The sequence below is a fragment of the Rasamsonia emersonii genome (genome assembly GCF_000968595.1).
Source record: "Rasamsonia emersonii CBS 393.64 chromosome Unknown ctg1118621760104, whole genome shotgun sequence".
NCBI lineage: Eukaryota > Fungi > Ascomycota > Eurotiomycetes > Eurotiales > Trichocomaceae > Rasamsonia > Rasamsonia emersonii.
Window position 1 is genome coordinate 1 of NW_013563183.1, and position 22110 is coordinate 22110.

At 51.2% G+C, this 22110-nt stretch overlaps 8 protein-coding genes across 8 annotated transcripts; 5 read left to right on the forward strand and 3 right to left on the reverse strand.

Annotated features, from left to right (window-relative positions):
- Positions 1 to 331: 331 nt before the first annotated feature.
- Positions 332 to 4064, forward strand: T310_4294 (Pyruvate carboxylase; the record flags this gene model as incomplete). The annotated part of the gene is made up of 3 exons (XM_013472823.1): positions 332 to 2331; positions 2407 to 3874; positions 3957 to 4064. 3 exons carry the CDS (start codon positions 332 to 334, stop codon positions 4062 to 4064), a joined length of 3576 nt encoding a protein of 1191 aa, XP_013328277.1.
- A 1370-nt stretch (positions 4065 to 5434) lies between these two features.
- T310_4295 (uncharacterized protein) lies at positions 5435 to 7160 on the reverse strand (the record flags this gene model as incomplete). Its single annotated transcript, XM_013472824.1, has 4 exons — positions 5435 to 5449; positions 5562 to 6375; positions 6445 to 6721; positions 6845 to 7160. The coding sequence occupies 4 exons, from the start codon at positions 7158 to 7160 to the stop codon at positions 5435 to 5437; spliced, it is 1422 nt and encodes a 473-aa protein (XP_013328278.1).
- A 2721-nt stretch (positions 7161 to 9881) lies between these two features.
- Positions 9882 to 12083, forward strand: T310_4296 (Carboxylesterase; the record flags this gene model as incomplete). The annotated part of the gene is made up of 6 exons (XM_013472825.1): positions 9882 to 10470; positions 10537 to 10560; positions 10626 to 10904; positions 10944 to 11943; positions 11976 to 12026; positions 12071 to 12083. The coding sequence occupies 6 exons, from the start codon at positions 9882 to 9884 to the stop codon at positions 12081 to 12083; spliced, it is 1956 nt and encodes a 651-aa protein (XP_013328279.1).
- A 1448-nt stretch (positions 12084 to 13531) lies between these two features.
- On the forward strand, positions 13532 to 14122 carry T310_4297 (uncharacterized protein; the record flags this gene model as incomplete). Its single annotated transcript, XM_013472826.1, has 3 exons — positions 13532 to 13669; positions 13736 to 13891; positions 13964 to 14122. The coding sequence occupies 3 exons, from the start codon at positions 13532 to 13534 to the stop codon at positions 14120 to 14122; spliced, it is 453 nt and encodes a 150-aa protein (XP_013328280.1).
- Positions 14123 to 14647: 525 nt separating this feature from the next.
- On the reverse strand, positions 14648 to 15306 carry T310_4298 (60S ribosomal protein L11; the record flags this gene model as incomplete). The annotated part of the gene is made up of 3 exons (XM_013472827.1): positions 14648 to 14774; positions 14846 to 15095; positions 15189 to 15306. 3 exons carry the CDS (start codon positions 15304 to 15306, stop codon positions 14648 to 14650), a joined length of 495 nt encoding a protein of 164 aa, XP_013328281.1.
- A 446-nt stretch (positions 15307 to 15752) lies between these two features.
- Positions 15753 to 16752, forward strand: T310_4299 (uncharacterized protein; the record flags this gene model as incomplete). Its single annotated transcript, XM_013472828.1, has 6 exons — positions 15753 to 15785; positions 15846 to 15854; positions 15920 to 15991; positions 16050 to 16491; positions 16554 to 16604; positions 16667 to 16752. 6 exons carry the CDS (start codon positions 15753 to 15755, stop codon positions 16750 to 16752), a joined length of 693 nt encoding a protein of 230 aa, XP_013328282.1.
- Positions 16753 to 17339: 587 nt separating this feature from the next.
- On the forward strand, positions 17340 to 18095 carry T310_4300 (uncharacterized protein; the record flags this gene model as incomplete). Its single annotated transcript, XM_013472829.1, has 4 exons — positions 17340 to 17412; positions 17561 to 17654; positions 17731 to 17889; positions 18011 to 18095. 4 exons carry the CDS (start codon positions 17340 to 17342, stop codon positions 18093 to 18095), a joined length of 411 nt encoding a protein of 136 aa, XP_013328283.1.
- Positions 18096 to 18880: 785 nt separating this feature from the next.
- Positions 18881 to 21770, reverse strand: T310_4301 (Amino acid transporter; the record flags this gene model as incomplete). Its single annotated transcript, XM_013472830.1, has 4 exons — positions 18881 to 18940; positions 19288 to 19388; positions 19465 to 19632; positions 19700 to 21770. 4 exons carry the CDS (start codon positions 21768 to 21770, stop codon positions 18881 to 18883), a joined length of 2400 nt encoding a protein of 799 aa, XP_013328284.1.
- Between the last annotated feature and the right edge of the window lie 340 nt (positions 21771 to 22110).

The window sequence follows — 22110 nt, forward strand, 5'->3', positions numbered from 1 at the left end:
GTATAACAGTCATCTGCTGCCAGTCTTCTGCCTCTGCGTTTCTGTGACTCATTTCCCCCTGTGTGGCACGAGACTGCCGCTGTCTGGCGTGCTGCCCGCGATTGGCTCCGGTTCCGGCGTCTGCCCCGCCGGGACTCGACTGTGTTCGCCCAAGGTTCCTTTGCTCCATCCCGTCCATTTTCCTCTTCTCCTCGCTGCAATCTTCAATCGTGCTTCTGTTGTCTTGTTACTCTCCCGTCGTCGCTCTTTTGGTTTCGTTCTCTTCGCGAGTGCGGCACTGCTGATTCTTCCCTCCCGCCCAGAGCGCGCCCGCTCGACCCTCTAGCCCACCATGGCGAGCAACGGCTACCTCCGCGAGGAGGCCATTGATGACTCAGAGCTGGTCGACGACGGCCTCCATGCGGACTCTGTCCACCACCGGCTGCGGGCCAATTCGACTGTCATTCAATTCCAGAAGATCCTCGTCGCCAACCGCGGTGAGATCCCCATCCGTATCTTCCGTACCGCCCACGAACTCTCCCTCCAGACGGTCGCCGTCTACTCGTGGGAAGACCGTCTCTCCATGCACCGTCAGAAGGCGGATGAGGCCTATGTCATCGGCAAGCGCGGCCAATATACCCCCGTGGGCGCCTATCTGGCCGGTGACGAGATCATCAAGATCGCCCTCGAGCACGGGGTGCAGCTGATCCACCCCGGTTACGGTTTTCTGTCCGAGAACGCCGAGTTCGCCCGCAAGGTCGAGAAGGCCGGCTTGGTCTTTGTTGGTCCGACTCCAGAGACCATTGAGAGCCTAGGTGATAAGGTTTCTGCCCGCCAGTTGGCTATCCGTTGTAATGTGCCTGTCGTCCCTGGCACTGAGGGCCCTGTCGAGAAATTCGAGGATGTCAAGGCCTTCACGGATACCTACGGGTTCCCTATCATCATCAAGGCTGCCTTCGGTGGCGGTGGCCGTGGTATGCGAGTCGTTCGGGACCAGGAATCGCTCAAGGATGCCTTCGAACGTGCAGCTTCGGAGGCACGCGCCGCCTTTGGCAACGGCACCGTCTTTGTCGAGCGCTTCCTGGACAAACCCAAGCATATCGAGGTCCAGCTGCTGGGTGACAACCACGGCAATGTTGTCCACCTGTATGAGCGTGATTGCTCCGTCCAGCGCCGCCACCAGAAGGTCGTCGAACTGGCCCCGGCCAAGGACCTGCCTGTGGACGTCCGCGACAAGATCCTGGCGGACGCCGTCAAGCTCGCCAAGGCGGTGCGCTATCGCAACGCGGGAACGGCCGAGTTCTTGGTCGACCAGCAGAATCGCTACTATTTCATCGAGATCAACCCCCGGATCCAGGTCGAGCACACTATCACGGAGGAGATCACCGGCATTGATATTGTCGCCGCGCAGATCCAGATTGCGGCCGGTGCCACCCTGGAGCAGTTGGGCTTGACGCAGGACCGCATCTCGACCCGCGGTTTCGCCATCCAATGCCGTATCACCACCGAGGACCCGGCCAAGAACTTCCAACCGGACACCGGCAAGATCGAAGTCTACCGCTCTGCCGGTGGTAACGGTGTGCGTCTGGACGGTGGTAATGGCTTTGCGGGCGCTATCATCACACCGCACTATGACTCCATGCTGGTGAAGTGTACCTGCCATGGTTCGACCTACGAGATTGCCCGTCGCAAGATGCTGCGCGCTCTCGTGGAGTTCCGTATCCGTGGCGTCAAGACCAACATTCCTTTCCTGACATCTCTCTTGTCCCACCCCACCTTCATCGAGGGCAATTGCTGGACGACCTTTATCGACGACACCCCGGAGCTGTTCTCGCTCATTGGAGGTCAGAACCGTGCCCAGAAGCTGTTGGCATACCTGGGTGATGTCGCCGTCAACGGCAGCAGTATCAAGGGCCAGATCGGCGAGCCGAAGCTCAAGGGTGAAATTGTCCAGCCAAAGTTACTCGACGAGTCCGGGAAGCCCATCGATGTGTCTAAGCCTCCCACCCACGGCTGGAAGAAGATCATCGATGAGCAAGGTCCCGAAGCCTTTGCCCGCGCGGTGCGCGCCAACAAGGGCTGCCTCATCATGGACACTACCTGGCGAGACGCCCACCAGTCGTTGTTGGCGACCCGTGTGCGAACGATTGACCTGCTGAACATCGCCCGCGAGACCAGCCACGCCTACAGCAATGCCTACAGTTTGGAATGCTGGGGTGGTGCCACCTTTGACGTCGCCATGCGCTTCCTCTACGAAGACCCCTGGGACCGTTTGCGCAAGCTGCGCAAGGCCGTTCCGAACATCCCATTCCAGATGCTCCTGCGTGGAGCTAATGGTGTCGCCTATTCCTCGTCAGTGCTCCCAGCTCCCCCTCCCTCTTTTCGTTAATCTGAATTTGAAGGTCTCGCTAACGTCACATAACACAGACTACCCGACAATGCCATCTACCACTTCTGTAAGCAGGCGAAGAAGAATGGAGTCGACATCTTCCGTGTCTTTGATGCTCTGAACGATGTCGACCAGCTGGAGGTCGGTATCAAGGCTGTCCAGGCGGCCGGTGGTGTGGTCGAGGCCACCATCTGCTACAGCGGAGACATGCTCAACCCCAAGAAGAAGTACAACCTCGAGTATTATCTCAACTTGGTCGACAAGGTCGTCCAGCTGGGTACCCACATCCTGGGTATCAAAGACATGGCGGGTGTGCTGAAGCCCAAGGCGGCGACGTTGCTGGTGGGCTCCATCCGCAAGAAGTACCCTGACCTTCCGATCCACGTCCACACCCACGACTCCGCGGGTACCGGTGTCGCGTCCATGGTCGCCGCTGCCCAGGCTGGTGCGGACGCCGTCGACACGGCCACTGACAGCATGTCCGGCATGACCTCGCAGCCTAGCATTGGCGCCCTCCTCGCCTCGCTCGAGGGCACCGAGTTGGATCCCAAGCTGAACGTGCAACACATCCGGGCTATCGACAGCTACTGGGCTCAGCTGCGTCTTCTGTACTCGCCGTTCGAGGCCGGCTTGACCGGTCCGGACCCGGAGGTCTACGAACACGAGATCCCCGGAGGTCAGCTCACCAACCTCATCTTCCAGGCCAGCCAGCTGGGTCTGGGCGAACAGTGGGCGGAGACGAAGAAGGCGTACGAGGCGGCCAACGACCTGCTCGGCGACATTGTCAAGGTCACACCCACGTCCAAGGTGGTCGGAGACTTGGCCCAGTTTATGGTGTCCAACAAGCTCAGTGCCGAGGATGTGGTGGCGCGGGCGGACCAGCTCGACTTCCCGGCTTCCGTGCTCGAGTTTTTCGAAGGGCTGATGGGCCAGCCCTATGGCGGTTTCCCTGAGCCCCTGCGGTCCAAGGCGCTGCGCAATCGCCGGAAGCTCGACAAGCGACCGGGTCTTTTCCTCGAACCGCTCGATCTGGCCAAGATCAAGAACGATCTCAAGGAGAAGTTTGGCAGTGCGACGGAAACCGATGTGGCCAGCTATGCGATGTACCCGAAGGTCTACGAGGACTACCGCAAATTCGTGCAGAAGTACGGTGATCTGTCGGTGCTGCCCACGCGGTACTTCCTGGCCCGGCCCGAGATTGGCGAAGAGTTCCACGTGGAGATCGAGAAGGGTAAGGTGCTGATCTTGAAGTTGCTGGCCATTGGCCCGCTGTCCGAGCAGACAGGCCAGCGGGAGGTCTTCTACGAGGTGAACGGCGAGGTGCGCCAGGTGACGGTGGATGACAGGAAGGCGGCTGTCGATAATACAGCCCGCACGAAGGCGGATCCGACCGACAGCAGCCAGGTTGGAGCACCGATGAGCGGTGTGGTGGTGGAAATCCGGGTGCACGACGGTCACGAGGTCAAGAAGGGAGATCCTATTGCGGTTCTGAGCGCCATGAAGATGGTGAGTTTCGTCGTCGTCGTCGTCGTCGTCGTCGTCGTCGTTCTTTTTTTTTTCGCCTTGCATTGCAGACTGACTGTTGTAGGAAATGGTTATTTCTGCCCCTCACAGTGGCAAGGTGGCTGCCCTCCAGGTCAAGGAAGGCGACTCGGTCGACGGGCAGGATCTTATCTGCAAGATTGTCAAGTCCTGATTGACGTGACGTGACGTTTTCAAGGTGCGATCCCTTGTCTTGCTAGGGCGTTATCCATGCGAGGACGCCGAGGATATAACCGCGTAGAAATATCTTCTGATGTTGTCTTCTGCTGAAGCTTTTGTCATTCTACCTGTTTGGTGGATGTGTGTTCTCTACCTGATCCAAATGAGCGACGATATGCCATGTTCTTCTCTATAGATGATGAATTGAGTTGATTGCTTTGACTTGCGTTCAGAAAATCGGATATAGGATACTGGATACTTTACTGTCTAAGTTGGAAGTATAGAGATATGATTTTATTTTCTACTGTAGTTTCAACCTCCAGGATAGTTCTAGTCCAGGTGGTCTATGAGGTTGAATGTCAACACTACTCCGTATATGGAGTAATAATTATCGGTAGGGTATGGCGGCAAACTCGGCGACATTTCAACCGAAGCCAGAAATTTCGTGATCAATGTAAGGTATTATTAGCCGCGCTAGCTAGGTACATACATAATACATACATAGGTAGGTACGTACCTAGGGATAATTAGTTCAGAATCAGAAATAATTAAATACGGAGTACGATTCATTCAAATCCCGACCCCACGCCGAAGTTCGAACAGGAAGACAGGAAAGGAAAAAAACCCGAGCCCCCGAGCCCGCACGGCCCGAAGAATCTCCGAACAACAAAAAAAAGCACGAAAAAGAAAAGACACAAAAAAAAGAAAGTATGGGCCAGGGGCCTGCGGCCTGCCGGAATAATCATCTTGCGTCGAGATCTGCTAGGCCGAGCTAATAATCATAATAATACTGCAACTGCATGCACGAGGGTGAAAAGGGTAATAACTGTACAGTATGTACAGTCTGTACCTAGTAGTAACTGTATGTGCATACTTTGGAAAAGTACTCTGTACGGAGTACTAGGGTAGTATATACTAAGAATAAAAGAAATTCGATTCGTGCATTGTGCTTCGCTGGATGGGTTTTTTTTGCTTCTTGTAGGATTGATGATTGATTGATTGATTGAGTGTGTTCTTTTTCAGGCTTTCTGTTAGTTCGATTGTAAGTATCTACCTAAGTACCTAAGTACCTAATGTATTCTAATCTACCATTGCAGCTCTGTACTGGATAGACAGATATTATCTACCTACGCAAGACGTGCATTTGATCGTCTACTCCTCCTTCCTCTTTTAGGGATTACAGGAACTTGGACTGGAGCTAGGATCTCAGATCTCGTTTCTCGTTTGGGATGGTTGCATGGACGCTTTTGGTTGATTGTGATCTATCTTTCTTGGTTGTTCGTTGCTTGATTAACGTAATCCACAACCGAGCGGATCGCCCAACCGAGCGGATCGCACCTCTCAACGCGTCTTGTATATAGAAATTTAAAGCTCAATTATCTACCTAAAACAGCAATTATATACAAAAAAATTAATTACTATTGTGATTAGGACATTGATTCCTCCTGTGGCCCAGAGTATTACAATCGCTACACCTATATTGTGGGCGTACGCGCGGTGGAGAGGCCGGTAATTGAGACTGTGGAGGATCATTTACTGGAGGTTCAATAACTTGATCTCTTGACCTTATGAGATCCTGCGCTTCTTCTCTAGTAATTCCTCCTTCATGACGTATCTTCTTCTTGGATCTTTGACGCTTTTGCTTCTCCTTCTCATGTGCAGCAAGTAAATCCTGATATTCCTTCTTCATTATCGCTGCTTGAATCATGGTGGATTCACATGCCTTTGTAATTTGATTAAATGCTTCATTAAACCAACTTAAAGGACTTGTATGACCTTGCTCTATAAGTTTCTTGACTGCAGTTGCTTGCCGCTGTAGTTGACAAGGATTATGAGGCGTCTGTAAGCCCCAGGATGACTGTGAGTTACTGGATCGACTTCCTGGTGGTGTAGGCGTCTTAAGTTGAATATGGAGCTTTTGAATAACTCGGTCTGGATTAAATGGATGAATCCCAGTGGCTATAAAGCCATTTTGAACAGTATGAGCCTTAAAGGCTTCTGCGCATGCTGCAGGATATGCCTCTAAGAAGTCAAGCTTTGCAATGTGATTGAAGCCGTGCTGCATCTGCTGCTGAACAAGGTTGCCATATCCATACTTTAGAGGTGCAAAAACGCTCACATCAAGAGGTTGTAGAAGATGTGATGAGTGTGCAGGCATACAAATCGGGATAATATTGTTTTGGGCGCAGAGTTCGTCAAATTGAGGTGTAAGATGGCTTCCATGGCCGTCAAGAACTAGTAGTCGATATGCACCTTTCCTGCGCTTCTCTGTCTCAGGAATGAATTGATTTTTGAGCCATCTTAGGCTAATTTCATCAGTTGTCCATCAGTTGTCGCTTTTATCAAGCCGCCAGCCTTCTGGAAGTTCATCAAACCAGGCGTCTTGAAGTTCTTTTGCTTTGAAGATGATATAGGTAGGAAGGCTCCATCCTGTTGCACAAACTGACTCAATTGCTGTAACCCATTCGCGATTACCAGGTTGTAGAAGCTTTGGACGGCCATAAACATCACTCCTTGTAATAACTTTTGAAGTTGCACAGAGGCCCATGGCAAAACCAGCCTCATCAAAGTTGTATATATCATCCGGCTGAATCCCATACTCCAGAATCTTCTCGTGAAAGCAGTCAAACCACTCGCGGATTATCTTGCTATCTTCACATTTGGCACGCTCATAGTTATATCAACGCGAGTATCGTGTTTTGAGCTCATCGCGGCGTTTTACTGGGTTAGAAACCCAGTTCTTGCCAACTTGTGGAGGAGGACCTTGAGACCCACGTTGAGATAGAAGATGATTAGCCATATTTTCAACAAAAGCAGGTCGAGGAGGTAATCCACGCTTATCTAGGTCCAGAATCCACTTGACAAGCGTTTCCTCTTCATTTGCAGTCAATTTATGTGAATTTGCGCGTAAATTGACTCTTGCAGGGCGTCCCTTAAGTCGAGACTGTAGGGTAGTATATGGCACACCAAAAAGACGCGCAGTTTCTTTAATTGAAGGAATTTGCTTCTTTTTGTAAGCAGAAATTGCAGCTTCGATCTTGCCCTCTAATTCGAGGGCTTTTTTTGCCTTTGCAGTGCGAATTGGTGGCATAATTGCGCGTTGAATAACTTCAATTTCTATATGAGTCGCGTTGACAGGTGGCGATCCGCTCGGTTGTGGATTACGTTAATATTGCCAGAGATAAGGTTTTTGGCGCATGGAGATGGAAGCTGTTTTTCGTTCGAAAAAAAAAAGATCGTAGGAAACCATGTTAATCTTCACCTGATATGATAACTACTGTACATATTATATCATCTTTTTTGATAGAGTGGGGCCCACGAGGAAGTCATCGCATCGCATCATCCTCGAGATCTTCGTCGAGAGTATGGCTATGCATGACCAACGACTAACGGTCTAACCCTATCTACAGTACTAACCCTGGCAAACGCTTCCCCGATGCACGAGCCGTTCCTCGATTCCAGACCAACCCGGTTCTTTTCTTCTCTCTTTCTTTTTCCCCTTTTCGTTATCCTTTTGGACTTTTCCCATTCAGGACTCTGACTGCTTGGAATGGACGCATTGATTGGATTGCGATGCCGCCCCCGTGCGCATAACTTAGGAAATCAATCCTTGACCAGGGGTCTACCGTCTGGCAGGTCGGGCTGATTAGGATTCAATATTGGGATTGTTGATAGGTACTGTACACGTATGTACATACAGCAACGACTCTTTCTCTCCGCAAGACTCCAGACTCGCGAGGACGGCCCCACGTACCGTGCTCCGTGACTGCACTCACGGATGGCGATATCAAATTCTCCGCCGTGGGGCGATCATCGCCTTACGAGGCCGGAGTCGGCACTCGGGACTTGAACGGGCCAACGCAACCAACGCAACGCAACGCAACGGTCTTTGTGTGTCAATCGCCGATGGCCAACGGAACTAATACGGCCGAGTTTTTAGTTTAAACGGGCAGGCGACATAACTTAATGGGCAAGACGCGAAGTCGACGATGATTGACTGACCCGACTTAGGTGGCCCTGGCTCTCTCTCTCCTTACTAAATCGGGGTCCCTGTCTTGTCTCTTTTTGATCCTGCCCTGCAAACTATTAACCGCGTCCCCCGCTCGGGTCGTTGTGATGGCTGGCTGATCGGAGCAGGCTATTCATCCCGTCACGCAGCCATTTGTTGGCCCTTTCTTGGCCATGTCCTGTGCCTATATCGAGACTGTCCGCAGGGTTGTCATCTTTCCTCCCCGAGAGAAGAAAACAACCTACTGCTAGCAGCTACTTGTGGCTGCACTGGGCATGCCCTTGTCCTGGCCAGCTGCATGGATAGTTAAAACTCAGTCTGCCGCCGCCGAGTTCGGACAGCAGCAGTTGCAATAACCGTCACCATCACGATAATGATATGATATGGCGGGTGCTCCTGTTGACTGGACCCAGCAGCAGCTTCCTCCTTTCTTCCACTCTCATTGCCATCTCGTTTGATTTTGTTTCCTAGACTGGATGTGGAGATTTGGTTTTAGTGTCATGGAACAATCGCATCCCAATCATCCCGATCATCCACAGCAGAGACGTGAGGTTGCGAATCCTACTGCCTCGTCTCAGCCCGGGCAGCGCGCTTGCGACTGCTGTCGAGACAAAGAATCTCAGGTACTGATTTCTTCTCCTCTTCTTCCATTTTGTCCTCGCCGCTAACGTATGTGGTGCGCCGTCAGTGTGACAGGACCCAATGCGTCGACTGCCGTTGTGGATGCATGTCTGACCAGATTGGCGAGCTGATCCAGGAAGATTGGAAGGCCAAGATCGAGACGCTGGAGAGTGAGATCCACCGATACGAGGATATCATCGATAGGCTGGAGCTTGGGTCCGACTCGGACGTCATCCGACTGCTTCAGCAGCTACATGGGAGCAAGCATAATCATAATCATAATGCGAGCAATGGGACCTCTGTAGGGGATTCTCGGCATGAGCGGGACGATAAAGGCTCCTAGCAGTTATCGACTGGCTGGACGTGGGAATATTCGTCTCGGAAGGAATTTCTCTTCCTTTCCTTTTTCAGGAACACATTGATTGGAGGATGTTCTGCGATTCTACTGCAGCAGTTGAGATCTATAGATGCGCGTTGATATGACGGATGGGCAACTGTTTATGCAGGGTCTTCGATTGCCAGATATCATTCTCTCTGTGCAAGGTTTACCCTGCTCCACGTTTTGTCGCCTGTTTATTCCAGATCTTTCCCCATGATCTGGAGATTCTCTGCTCAGACCAGACGTCATTTCGATGAGGTTATTGTTTCTGTGCCAATTCCAGGCTTGTTATACTTAGTCTCTAATAAGTTGGTGATCATGATTCAGAGCGATGATGGATGGTTTATTGAATTTGCAGACTCTATTCGCTTTGAGGCGAGGAAGGCTGCTTTGAGGCTACTTCCTATTTCTGTTCTTTGTTTACTCTCCTCTCCTTTCTTCGTTATTTTCTTTTTTTGTCTCTTCAATTGCATGAATTACTGCATGTATCATAGAGGCAAGTTGATCAGTCTAGGTTGTTGAATCTTGTGGTCTACCATCAATCATGTCAGGAGGAATATATCCAGCAAGACAAGCAGAAATCAGTCGAACCGTGACTGAGTGCGTATTCCAGAAGAAAAAGAGCTGCTGATTCAGGACTGATGAGTAGGCCTTGTGTTAGGGTCGATTTGCTGAGGTCACATGATGAGCTCCGCTGATTGATTGTTATTCGTTCGCTGACCTTAACCTTGCAATACAATACATCAACAATTCCAATAAAACGACTCTCCAGAATGGATTTCAATGGTCGATGATTAACGATAATGGAAAATCACTATTCATTACCCCTGTTGATCCTCCTGGTCCAACTGAGCGGAATACTCTGCCTGTTTTGTCTCCGCGTTTTGCTCCGTCCGAAGAAGCAGCAGCCTACTGCTATTGATACTGGCGTCGATATCGATAATAAACCTGCCTCTGGTTGGCATCAGGGCGTTAACGATCCCCATCAAAGTCTAGATCTATATCCAAGGACAAGCTCCACCGGCAAAAATAACAATATGGACACCATCAGAGAGCCCTACATCCTCGACCTCGCCCATCGGGGGTACATCCAAGGCGTGACCATCCTCAAGCGGAAGAAAGACACACTGGAAAAATCACCCGCAGAAGCAACTATCCCCCTCTGTCGCTATTTTGGCGGTCTGCGCTATGCGCTGCCGCCCACGAGGCGATGGGGACAGGCCCGCCCCCTCCCCCGCGGTTATTCGTACGGCTCAAGGAGTAACCCCGGCCGACATGATGGCCAGGCGGCTGTGTGTCCGCAGCCGGGCGCCTCGTGGGATGATCCTGGCTTGGATGAGGACTGTTTTCAGTGTAATGTCTGGGTGCCTGTGGGGAGGTGTCCGGATGGAGGTGAGTACTGAATATACAGTATGTATAAGTTACGTGCTATTTCCTGATGCTAATGACGGTTTCTAGGATGGCCCGTTTTCTTCTTTATTCGTATGTCCCATTTCTTTATTATTTTTATTTCTTTTTTTTAGGCTTTTGTTAATTTCTGTTTGAAGACGGCGGCTTCCTCCAGGTTGGCACTCCCAACTCGTCCAACAATGCCGCCCTACTAGGGGAAACAGACTTCAAGTGCGTGATTGTCGCCCCTGCCTATCGAGTAAGCGTGTTGGGGTTCTTGAGCTCAGAGGAACTCCGGCACGAAGCGGCGTTACATGGTGAGAGCGCCGGCAACCAAGCGTTCTGGGACCAGCGCCTGGCCCTGGAATGGACGCGCGATAATATCCATCTGTTCGGGGGAAATCCGTCAAATATTACTGTTGCGGGATACTCTGCAGGTCTGTCCTCTGTGCCCTTATGATTGTATATGTCTGCAGATACAGGGCTGACGCTTATAGGTGCTTATTCGGTCTTCCATCAACTGGCTCACGATCTGTTCTTGCCCGACGAGAAAAGCATCATCCGACAAGCCATCATGTGGTCCAATGGCCCCGGCGTACAGCCCAAGTCGGCAGCGAATGCGCAGGACCAATTTGATGAGCTTCTCTCTGCCCTTGATATCCCTTTGACTCTCTCCTCGGCCGAAAAGCTCTCGCGTCTGCGATCTCTCCCCGCCAGAACGCTGATCGAAGCCAGCGTGCGCATCAAGCACCATCAATTCCGGCCCTGGAGCGACTCTGCGTTCATCTCGACCAATCTCTTTCGCGATATCGACAGCGGCTTGTTTGCGCGTCGGCTGGCCGCGCGTCACATCCGCCTTATGAACGGGGAGTGCCGTGACGAGCATTTTCTGTATGGAACCTGGTTTCCCCCCAAGGAGGACTCCGTTTCGGCTCTACGCGAGCGCATCGAGGCCGACTACCCGCCCGAAGCCTGCGATGCGCTGGTCCAGCTGTACTACCCATCAGGCCAGCTCCCAGCGGATAGTCGGGACTGGCGGGACGCGTTTGGGCGGTTGTATGCCGACATGCAGGTGCACATGCTGGAGCGGGGGTTCATCAACGCCCTGGCCCGCGGGGGAGCAGGCCATCTGGTGTACCGGTACCGAATCGAGTACCGGGTCAAGTGCGTCGATGACTACTTACCGCCGGCATGGGGCGTCACCCACTCGAGCGACAAGGCCATGTGGTTCTGGGGGGACGGGGCTGTTCTGGAGGACGAAGAGAAGCCGATCGTGCGGTCTGCGCTGATCGATCCTCTGGTCAGATTTGTCCGGGGGGAGTCGGAAATGGGATGGAATACGCAGGGAGTCAGGCAGGTGCGCCGGTTGCGACCGGATGGGACGGTCGATGTCTGGGAAGATATCATGTGGGAACGGGGACAGAGGGTGTGGAGTGCGCTGCAGGAAGTTGGATCAACGAGACGGTCGGCCAAGCTGTGAGCGCAAGGCTGCAAGCTATGACCGTAAGCTATGATGTAGGCCCAGCTGGCCCACATGGTGGTAGCAGCGGATATAAAGTGTAAGTAGCATGAATATGTATATACTAGACTATATACTGTACAGACATAGCATCTAAGCAGACATCAACGGATAATATTTACCCTGAGAACGAGAACGAAATTTCCCTATCAGAAGAATAAAAAAAAGTAAACGATGTACCTGATTTGTCATAAATAATACTCTGCAGTATTGGTAGACTGTGGTAGACCTTGAATAATATTAATAATAAAATAAAAAGCTACATAAAGTTTTGAACCTAAACTAGGTGGTTCCACTAGACTATGTATTTTTATACGAGGTATCCCCCCTGACGCGATTAATTAATTAATAAGATAACAAGAAATATATATTTTCAATTATGTAAACAGCTGCAAACGGCCTTGAGGAAAGAAACGAAGGAATAATGATAACTTACATCATCGACTGTCCGAGTGAATTCCATCTATTGGAAGCTTGGAACCGCTCCCGACGACCGACCAATGACATGCGGCCCAGCGTACCCGCCCACGACGCCATGTTTCCCCGCAAAACAAATGATCCGACCCCACCTGGCCCAACCCGAGCTAAGCTGCTACCAGCTAATACCTTAGCTATGGAGTATGGATTATGGACATGTTTGTATCACTTCGTGGTGACGTCCCTGGTCCATGGGATGGCCTTTGTCGTTGGAACACTTCCAATTCGCTGATGATCGTCAGTGGCTGTCGATTCCATTCGTTTCGACTCGCACTTCATTCCTGGTCTTTGACTCGCTGTGGACCTGCTGTAGTAGTCACCTGTTACCCAGCTTGTGCTAGGGAAGAGAAGGCAAATGTCAGTTGTCGACGACGTGAGTGGCTCCCTCTGGGCCTCCCTCCCCCTCGTCGCGCCACTAAAGCTTGCTTCTGCGCGATGAGTAAGGACCATGGGCAGCAGCTTGGTCCTCCAGTAATAAGGAGATAGACAAAATTGACTCGGAACGATTGATGGATCCGGCTTGCTACAGTTGCCCAACTGGGGTATCTATCTATCTCCTTGATTGATGACTGGAGCAGTCAGTCATGGATAAGCAGAAAGCTTCTGCTAGCTAGCAGGGGGAGAGAGTTGGTCTGAGCTCAGCACTCACCTCAACCTCATGCGCTGGCTAGCTGGACTGGGATAGGCTTATTGGCGTTTTGGCTCTGTCTTCCCCTCTTCTCGAAACCAACTAGCTCGAATTCTGTCAGGAGGCCAGGGCCTATAACCTATAGCATATAAATCTCCTCTCCTCGCTTCTGCTCGTGTGACAGTCGCTCTGATCTGATCGATCAGCGGTACGGGTGTACGGACGGCTTCAACTACGATCTGCCAAGGTAGGCACTTATTCTCCTTGTACTACCTCCCTCTCCTATATCAAGGCCGCTATGTTTGTCCTCTTCTTGCATGCTAACGACATTCCTGACAGTCACTACCTGAACAGCCGACGGAGACAGACCTCAAAGGAAACAAAACAAACAGACCTCACAAACAAACCTCACTGTCTAAATTTCACACAGGATACCCACCATGGCCGACTCACCAAGACGACACTGGAACGGCTCCGTCGGCGACCGCCACGAGCATCAGAACGTCTGGCTGCGAGGAGGTGTTCGAGGCCCGGCCGTGTCGTCTCCGTGGGCTGGATGGGATGCTTATCGACGACGGGTGAGTAGGCAACAAAAAACACAATTCCCATTTAATTCAATGATATGTGTGTTAACGATCCTCCAGGACTCCGAAACATCCATCAACAGCGTCAGCAGCAGTAGACGCTCCTCCTCCTCCCCGTCAGGTACCCCCCTCTTCACCACCCTGACGCACCAGAAACGCAGCTCTACCGATCCGGACCTCACTGCTCGGCGCAAGAGTTACAGTGAGCAGAGCCCTGTGCGGCCGGGAGTTTTGGCTAGTTGGTGGCATGGGTATACGAGGGGGTATTAATTAAAAAATAAAAAAAAGGAAAAGGAAAGGGCAAGGGAAATTGGTTATGTTGTTCATTGGGTATTTGTTTTGATGCTGCAATTTCAATGTACACGACACGATGCGACAAGACACGACAAGTGCATGGCTGTATCCATGCTAAATTTTGATCCCAATTCATGTACTACCAGTACATGAATGAAGTTGGTGATCAAATGAATTATGTACTTGGTAAATATACGAAGTATATCAATGAATTAGGTAGATAGGAACATACTGTGTATTAGTTATCTACCGAAAAAAGAAATCAACTTAGGTATTTAAATATCGAGTTGAACTACTTAGTCACTAGCACGGGTTTCTTCTAGAACCCAGATTAGATCAGATCAGACTAGATCAGAGTAGTAGACCACCCGTGCTTATATTTTTTTTTTAGGTATTAGCCAGTTGTTGTCGGTTTTATGCACCCTTTCTGAATTCCATGGGTTCGATTTTCGATGCATTTAGCTGATATCGCCAGCACACATACATCTAGAGAAATTCATGCCGGTAGCATAGCATAGGTAGCGATCCCCCGGAGAAAAAAAAAGCGGATATGGTATAATCCACCTTTTGTTTTTTTGTATTTTTGATTTCATTCCCTGCTTTAATTTAAAAAAGCGGTTCGTAAACACCCTATTGTGTGATTCACCCCATTTCTACATAGACATGGCCGGACACCATTTATCGGACAATTCCCTCGAAGCGGTTCTTGAACCATTTGATCGTCTCTTCCCGGGTGATGCGGTGGCTGGCACCAATGCGGGACTTCGCACGCCTGCGCTTGGCAACACGTCCACCAGGACGGGTCCTAAAGAAAAATCCCAGTCAATCTTTTGCCCTTCGATCCTGAGTGTTTCTTTTTCTTTTCCCCCCACTTACATGCAGCAGTAGAAGTCCATTCCGTAGATACCAATACCAGGGTCGTACTTGATGCCCAGATCGATGTGCTCGCTGATACCGAAGCCAAAGTTGCCGGTCTCAGAGAAGTTCTTCCTCCGCAGCTCGTATTCCTTGACCTTGAGACCGCGCTCCAGGATTTCCTCCGCCTTGGGGCCCCGGACGGTGACGTGGACGGCGATCTTCTCGTTACGACGGATGCCGAAGGTACGGACGGTGTAGCGGGCCTTGCCTGTTGACATCCATCAGCCTGCAATTCCTCCAGTCGAACACTCCCCCTTTATCCTCCCGGGCTGAAGTCGTCGCAATATTCGGGCATTCTTACTGTAAACCGGAGTCTGGCCGCTCAGCTGCTCGAGCACCTTAGCAGCACGGGTGAGTCGGTCACCAGATTCGCCAACGGAGATGTTGAGCACGAGCTTCTCGATGCGCAGCTCGCGCATGGGGTTCGCGCTCTTGTCCTTTCCTTCCGACTGCATTTGCCGTCAGTAAATTTTAAATTCACTTCCAATCGAGGATTCCTGGCTGGCCACCTACCATGGCGACGGTATGTGCACTGGTCGACTCGCTGGATGGTTCGAAGAATCGAATCGGACGGACTTCGAACTCTCGAAAAGTGTGTGCGGAAAGGTGTGTGGGCGGCCGGTGGAAGCGAAAGCCCTAGCGGCTTGGCGCCGTCGGTTGCGGTTAGCGCCTGCCGCCGACCTGCCCTGGCCTAGCCGCCAGTCAAGTCAGAGTCCGTCCGGGACCAAAACGACTGTGCTGCTCTGCGGCGGGCTTCAGGCAATAAGCCCAATAACGCACTCCATCTCAGGTGGCATTCGTGCCTCCTTTCTGGTGCTGTATTATTTGGGTTCGTCAAGTCGCATTCGTGCGCACCACTGTCAAGATGGCGGCCGCGGCGAACAAGCAGGGTAAAATGGTGAGTTTCCTTCTATCGCGACTGCAGAGCTTTGTTGACGGACCGGCTGACATTGTCTAGCAAAACCTCGTACGTAGCATGAACCTGGATATTTGAAAATGAACCACTGATGTGGTTGCTAACAACTACTCCAGATCAACTACCGGATGAGGGTTACGTTGAATGATGGTCGCCAGATGACGGGCCAGATGCTTGCGTTCGACAAGGTATGAGCTTGTTACTCTCTATGATTTACGCGTTTTTTTTTCACTGATCAACTTCCAGCACATGAACCTCGTTCTTGCGGACACAGAAGAGTTCCGTCGCGTCAAGCGGAAAGCCACCAAACAGCCCCCCGGTACCTCGAATGTCCCCATCGTCGAGACGGAAGAGAAGAGAACGCTTGGTCTTACGATAGTGCGCGGAACCCACGTTGTTTCTTGCTCCGTCGACGGCCCTCCTCCCGCAGATCCGTCTGCACGACTGGGGACGACCGCACCGGGCGCTGGTGCTGCGACGGCCGCGCCCACCCTTGCCGCGGGTCCTGGTATCAGCAAACCAGCTGGACGAGGTCTGCCAGTTGGATTGGGAGGCCCTGCTGCTGGCGTTGGAGGGCCTGCTCCTCCGCCAGGTGGCTTTGGGGGCTACCCTCCTGCTCCTCCGGGAGGATTCCCAGGTGCCCCGCCGCCTGGATTTGCAGGACGCGGAGGACCTCCCGGCGGACCGCGTAAGTTTTCCATTTTCCATACCGTATTGAGTTTATTTCTCTTTTTGCTAACCATCTTCCAGCCGGCTTTGCTCCTCCACCCGGATTCCCGCAGGGCGCGCCAGGTGGACCTCGTAAGTACCAGTTCCTACTCGTGATGCGATTTCGTGCCAGTTTGAGACTAACTTCTTTGCAGCCCAAGGATTCCAACCCCCGCCTGGTTTCCAGCCTCCGGGACAACAAGGACGAGGATACCCTCCGCCTGGATTTGGTGGAAGATGAGATGCTTAAATACGCTGGGGGCGGCATCATCTGTGTGAAAGCCTGCTAAGAATATGGAGGGAAAAAAGTACTTTTTTCATGATTACCATCCTTTTTTTTTCCGAAACAAAACACACGAGAAAAAAACACCGAAAAAAGGCCATAGAACAGGTGGAATCCGTGATCTACCTACCAGGCAAGGCGTTGCGGCGCGTGTGGATGAGGTGTGGCATTCAACAGTCTAGCAACAACTGACTCGTTGTAGTTTATAATGAATCGTCATGCTGAAAGGAAATTAATCAATATCTTCTTTATATTTCTCTTTTACTCTTTTTGTAATTGGCTTGTTCCAGTTATGCATCCTGGATTATCGATTACTCCGTATTATACACACGTGACTCCTGAGGGGCGCATCCGATGCCGGGGGCCGCACCGGGGAAAGGCTCCACCAGGACTTAACTCCGACCGGATGACAAAGTACTTCTGCTGCGACGACTCATATCATCTTGCTGGTATCATTATTATCAATCAGCCTTTTCTCTTTTTCCTTCTTTCTTTCCCTTTTCTATACGCCTCTCCGCTCTTTTTCTTCTTCTTCTTCTTCCACCATGGCGGCCGCTATCAAAGCCATCAATGCGAAGATTCGCTCTAACAAAGTCCTCGACTATGTCTGCTCGACACGTACGTTCGGCACCCCTTCTGATTTCAAGTTTTTCTGTTGTTGCTGGAAAATCTTTGGAATGGGCGTCGCCCAATTGGGTCATTTTCATAACTTGGACGCACCTGTGAAAGAAAGAAAGAAAGAAAGAAAGAGCTAGCTAGCTGACAGATTTTTCGCAATACCATACAGACTTCTGGGGCCCAGCCTCCAACTTCGGTATCCCCTTGGCAGCGGTGATGGACACGCAGAAAGATCCTGAAATGTGCGAAAACACGAACACGAGCCTTTTTTTTGTTTCCGATAGAAAGTTGCTCACTTTTACTTGTTGTTATCGACAGCATCTCCGGAAGAATGACCGCCGCCTTGACCGTCTACTCGGGCACGTTTATGCGCTATGCCCTCGCCGTTACGCCCAAGAACTACCTGCTCTTCCTCTGCCATGCGATCAACTTTAGTGCCCAGCTAACGCAGGGATACCGGTATTTGAATTACTGGAAGTACGTCCCGTCCTTCCCTTCATATTTATCTTCGTGCGCAATGCAAATATTTGTGTATTTGCACTGGTGTCGTGTCATATTTTGTCGAGATCACTGAACTAATTGATTATTTTCTAAACAGCTGGGGAGGTCGAGAAAAGGCTCTTGCTGCAAAGGCCGCACAACAGGGCCAGGAAGCCGGCCAACAAGAAGCCGCGACGCAGTAGACAGACAGACAGATGGGGGGAATCGATCAATCGATCGACATTTTTTCTTCCTTTTCATATGCTTGCTATGTGTTGTTCTGTACTTCATCCTGCTTACTACTCACATTTACGTGGTCTTACGTGGTTAATTATTTACCCTATAAAAAAAGTCATGTCACGTCACGTCGGGTCCTTATTTGTTTATTTATCTTATTGCATCTATTTCTATTTTTTTATTTCTATCTATCTATTCTCCATGCACCACTATGCACCGTGCTCTATGCTCTATGTTCTATCTAGGTGGTTCGTTCGCTTCGAACAAACTGGGAATAATGATTGATGGTTCTAAAAAAAAATAGTCGGACAGATGATAGCATGACAACATGTGTGACTTCTTCTCTACAGAGAGAGAATATTGTGTCATCACATTAATTGCATTTCGTTTAAAGGATGGAAGGAAGGAAAGAAATTTACTAGTCTGGCTTCGGTATGCGGTGTAGATTAGATGCCTACCTAGGTACCTAGTAGTAGAAGGGGATGGGACGAAATGGATTGGATTCATTACATAGACTGGAAGAAAAGGAGGAAAGATAACTACATTCGGCATGGATGCACTGGAGAGAAAAGGAAATAATTACATAAAAAAGACACAGAAAGGGAGAGGAAAGAAGGATAAAGAGAACTAACTGTACTCGATGATCTTGTCTCTGAAATCTGAATCTATGCTGTCTGTAAGTATGTACATACATACGCTGGCATTAACATTCTTCACTCTGACTATATAATTCAGCTCAATCCAACAGAGTCTAATTCAAATCCAATTCAATTTCAATCCAATTCAATTTCACGATCTGACGTCTGTCTATCTATTTGGTCTATCGTCTATCGTCTATACCGCCAGGCGATGGACCAAAAAAGAAATTAAAAAAAAAAAGAAAACGAAAACGATGCTCGCTCGCTTGCTCGCGTGCTTTCTTCATTTTGACTCGACATATCATACCCATTCACTCATTCATGATGATCGTCGATTGTCATAGTCGTTTCATAAGAAACAAAAAGAAACAAAAAAAGGAAAAAAAAATCTCACATGCAGGCCCAGGCTCACAATATGCAATGACCCAAAAAGGAAAAAGAAAAAAGAAACAAGAAAAAAAAAGAAGAGCGAAAAGAAAAGTAAAAAAAAAAAGTAAACTGATTTAACCGCTTGACGTACCCGTAACCGTACCGTAAACGTAAACACTCGACGTAACATGGCTCGTTCGAAAGTTCGAGGTTCGACGCTCGAGGTTCGAACTTCTCTCTCCGGGGGCGACCCTGAAGTGCACACAGTGCACAGCAGGCGTTATATCGACAAAAAGGGCATATTTATATATATGCGGAATCTACCTACCTAGGAATCGCAGTATCCCGGGCTTTCGGGAGCCCCAGCACCGCCTGCCCAGTTGTAGATCGTCAGCGTGGTGGTGTAAATACAGCAGATGACGCCGACTACGGCCAGAGTGATGTCTGCCAGGCGCTGAAAGCGGGTCCGAGCACAGGCCTTGAGATGGAGGAGGGGCTGTATACACACATCAAATCAGTACGATGCTAACTAGCTGGCGACTGGAAAAGAAGAGTTTACGCACCGGATACACATAGACCAGCGGCACACAGGCAAAACTGCCCACCAACGACACAAACCTGTCCAGGTCGTCGGCGCCGCCCCACGCGATAAAGGCGCACAGCATGACCAGCATGAACCGGAAAAAGTTCTTCTTCCACTTGATGCCCGGGTTGGTACTTCCCGCTGCGCGTGAACAGCTCGTTCTCCATGATGCGGATCGCTGGAAACAGCTGCAGCGGCGTGCTGAGCAGGATGGCGAGCGAGTACATCAGCTGAGCCGCGTTCACGAATTTGGAGTCCTGGGGAAGGTTGAGAAGGATGACCGTCTTGGTGGCCGATCCATAGGCTGCGTAGCTGAGAGAACCGGCCGAGAGGAAGACGACGGTGATGCCTGCGATAACACCGGCAAGAACAATGGGAAACTTCTCCGGCTTTTTCATCGACTCCAGGATCGGAATGATCAACCCTATCCCCTCGTACGTGAAGATGGCAGTCCCGATGAACAGAGTCCACGAGTTCGGATTGAAGGCAGCGACATCCGAAATCCCCCTCTGCTCGATGGCGCTGATATCAAAGTAATACAGAAAGATCAAACCCAGCAAGATGAAAACGTCGGCAATCAGAGCCGTAAAACCAAGCTTGCCGATGTCGCGGACCAAGGAGAGCGGGAGGAAAATGACCAGCTGTATCATCACCATGAATTTGATATCGACGAACGTCTTGCATTTGCTGACGGCGTGAACGAAAGCCTGCAGGTTCTCGGCCGTGAACACCGTGTAGGCAGACACAAACCCCAGTTGACTGATGACGATCGATGCCAGAATAATCCGCCGCATGTGTTTCCCATAGAGCACGCCTCCGATGTCACCGAACGAGCCCTCAATCTTCAATCGGGACTTGACCAAGAGAATAAAACAGTAGAAGCTAATCAGCGACACGGCCAGGAGCACCATGCTGCTGAACAGCATGCCCCCGTTGAGAAACGCTCGCGGCAAGAATAGAACGCCGGTGCCCATGAACGACTTGAGCAGAAGGAGGGCCGTGCTGGTCATGTTGTTCGTGCCCCTTGGAGCGCGCTCCTTGGGCTTTCGTTTCTTCAGCCCGGGGGCGCCCGGAGGAAGCAAGGCAGAATCTTCACCGGGTTCCCTCTCCTCGTCGGTGCCCTCCCATGTGTCGGACGTAAAGTACTCGCCTGGACCAAGGACTTCGTCATCCTCTTCCAGCTCTTCGCCGGCAAAGTGCCCGTAGAGCGTTAAAAACTCGAGGAAATTGCTCGTGAGGAATCGTGGTTCCGCCTTTTGTGCTGGCGCCCCCGAATCCCGCAGCCCGCGGGGGGCAGGGCTGCCCATTGTTCTTCGCAAATAGTCTCTTCGGAATCCGCCAGGCACCCTGATCGAGTTGATATTCATCACCTCACTCTCCGGCTCAGGCCGGTTGATGTGGAAACTCTTACTCCGGGTCGGTCGTCTCCGCCCGGACGCTTGTGCCTCTACGTCTTCGGCCCAGCGATAGACCTGCCTGGTCATATCGCCTCCCTGCAATTTGAGACTCGAGAACTCATCGTCTGCCGGCTCCCCGGGAGCTTCTGAGTTCCGGCTTGAACCGACATTTGAAGGCTGAACGAGATGTCTCTTCACAACTTCTGGGTCCTCGTACGGCCCGGGCCCCGGTTCCCAGCCGTCGTTGACCAATTTCGCATCAAATGACCCGTAGTTCGACCTGAGGCCCCTGTCGAGCAGCGGATTCTGCTGCTGATCCGGGGAAGCTGAACGTCTTGGGGTGCCTAGTTGTGGAGAGGACCGACCGGACCAACGACCGGACCTTTCTAGTAGGGCCGCCGCCAGAGAGGGATTTCCAGGCCCCGGAGGAGAAGCCTTGTTTTCAAGGCCCTGGAGATCCTGCTGTTCTGGGGCCTGCTGTGAAGACACTGTAAACCTTCTCGTCGATGGGACTGGAGAGGCTAGTCGTGCAATGGACGCGTCTCGAGGAGAATCTCTCCTGGACGACCCCGAGCGAACTGAACGGGTGGGAGAAGTAGAGATTCGCAGAGGCCGGGGCTGAGGGGCCGACGGGCCCTCGCCATTGTCCGCCATGGTGAGATATGGTGAGTCGATGAATGACTGTTCTCGCAGAATGACCGTCCTAGGAGGCGGTCAGATTCGGGAAACGACGGTGGAAGGCTGCCTGGAGGAACAGAGGGGCATGGACGTCAGCCCTGGAGGTCACTGATAAACACACCACAGGCGGAGAATACCAGCGCTGTCTTCAGTAATAATGGCTCAGGCGCCGGCGTCGATGATAAGCGACGCGCGGTGAAGCAATCATGTGGACGGAGCAGGCATCGCCATTGACTGCTGCAGCTGTTTGCTCTGTTTGCCTGCCGATCGCTGCCGTGAAGTCATCGATCGCGGTGGAGACTGAACAGCGCTCGCC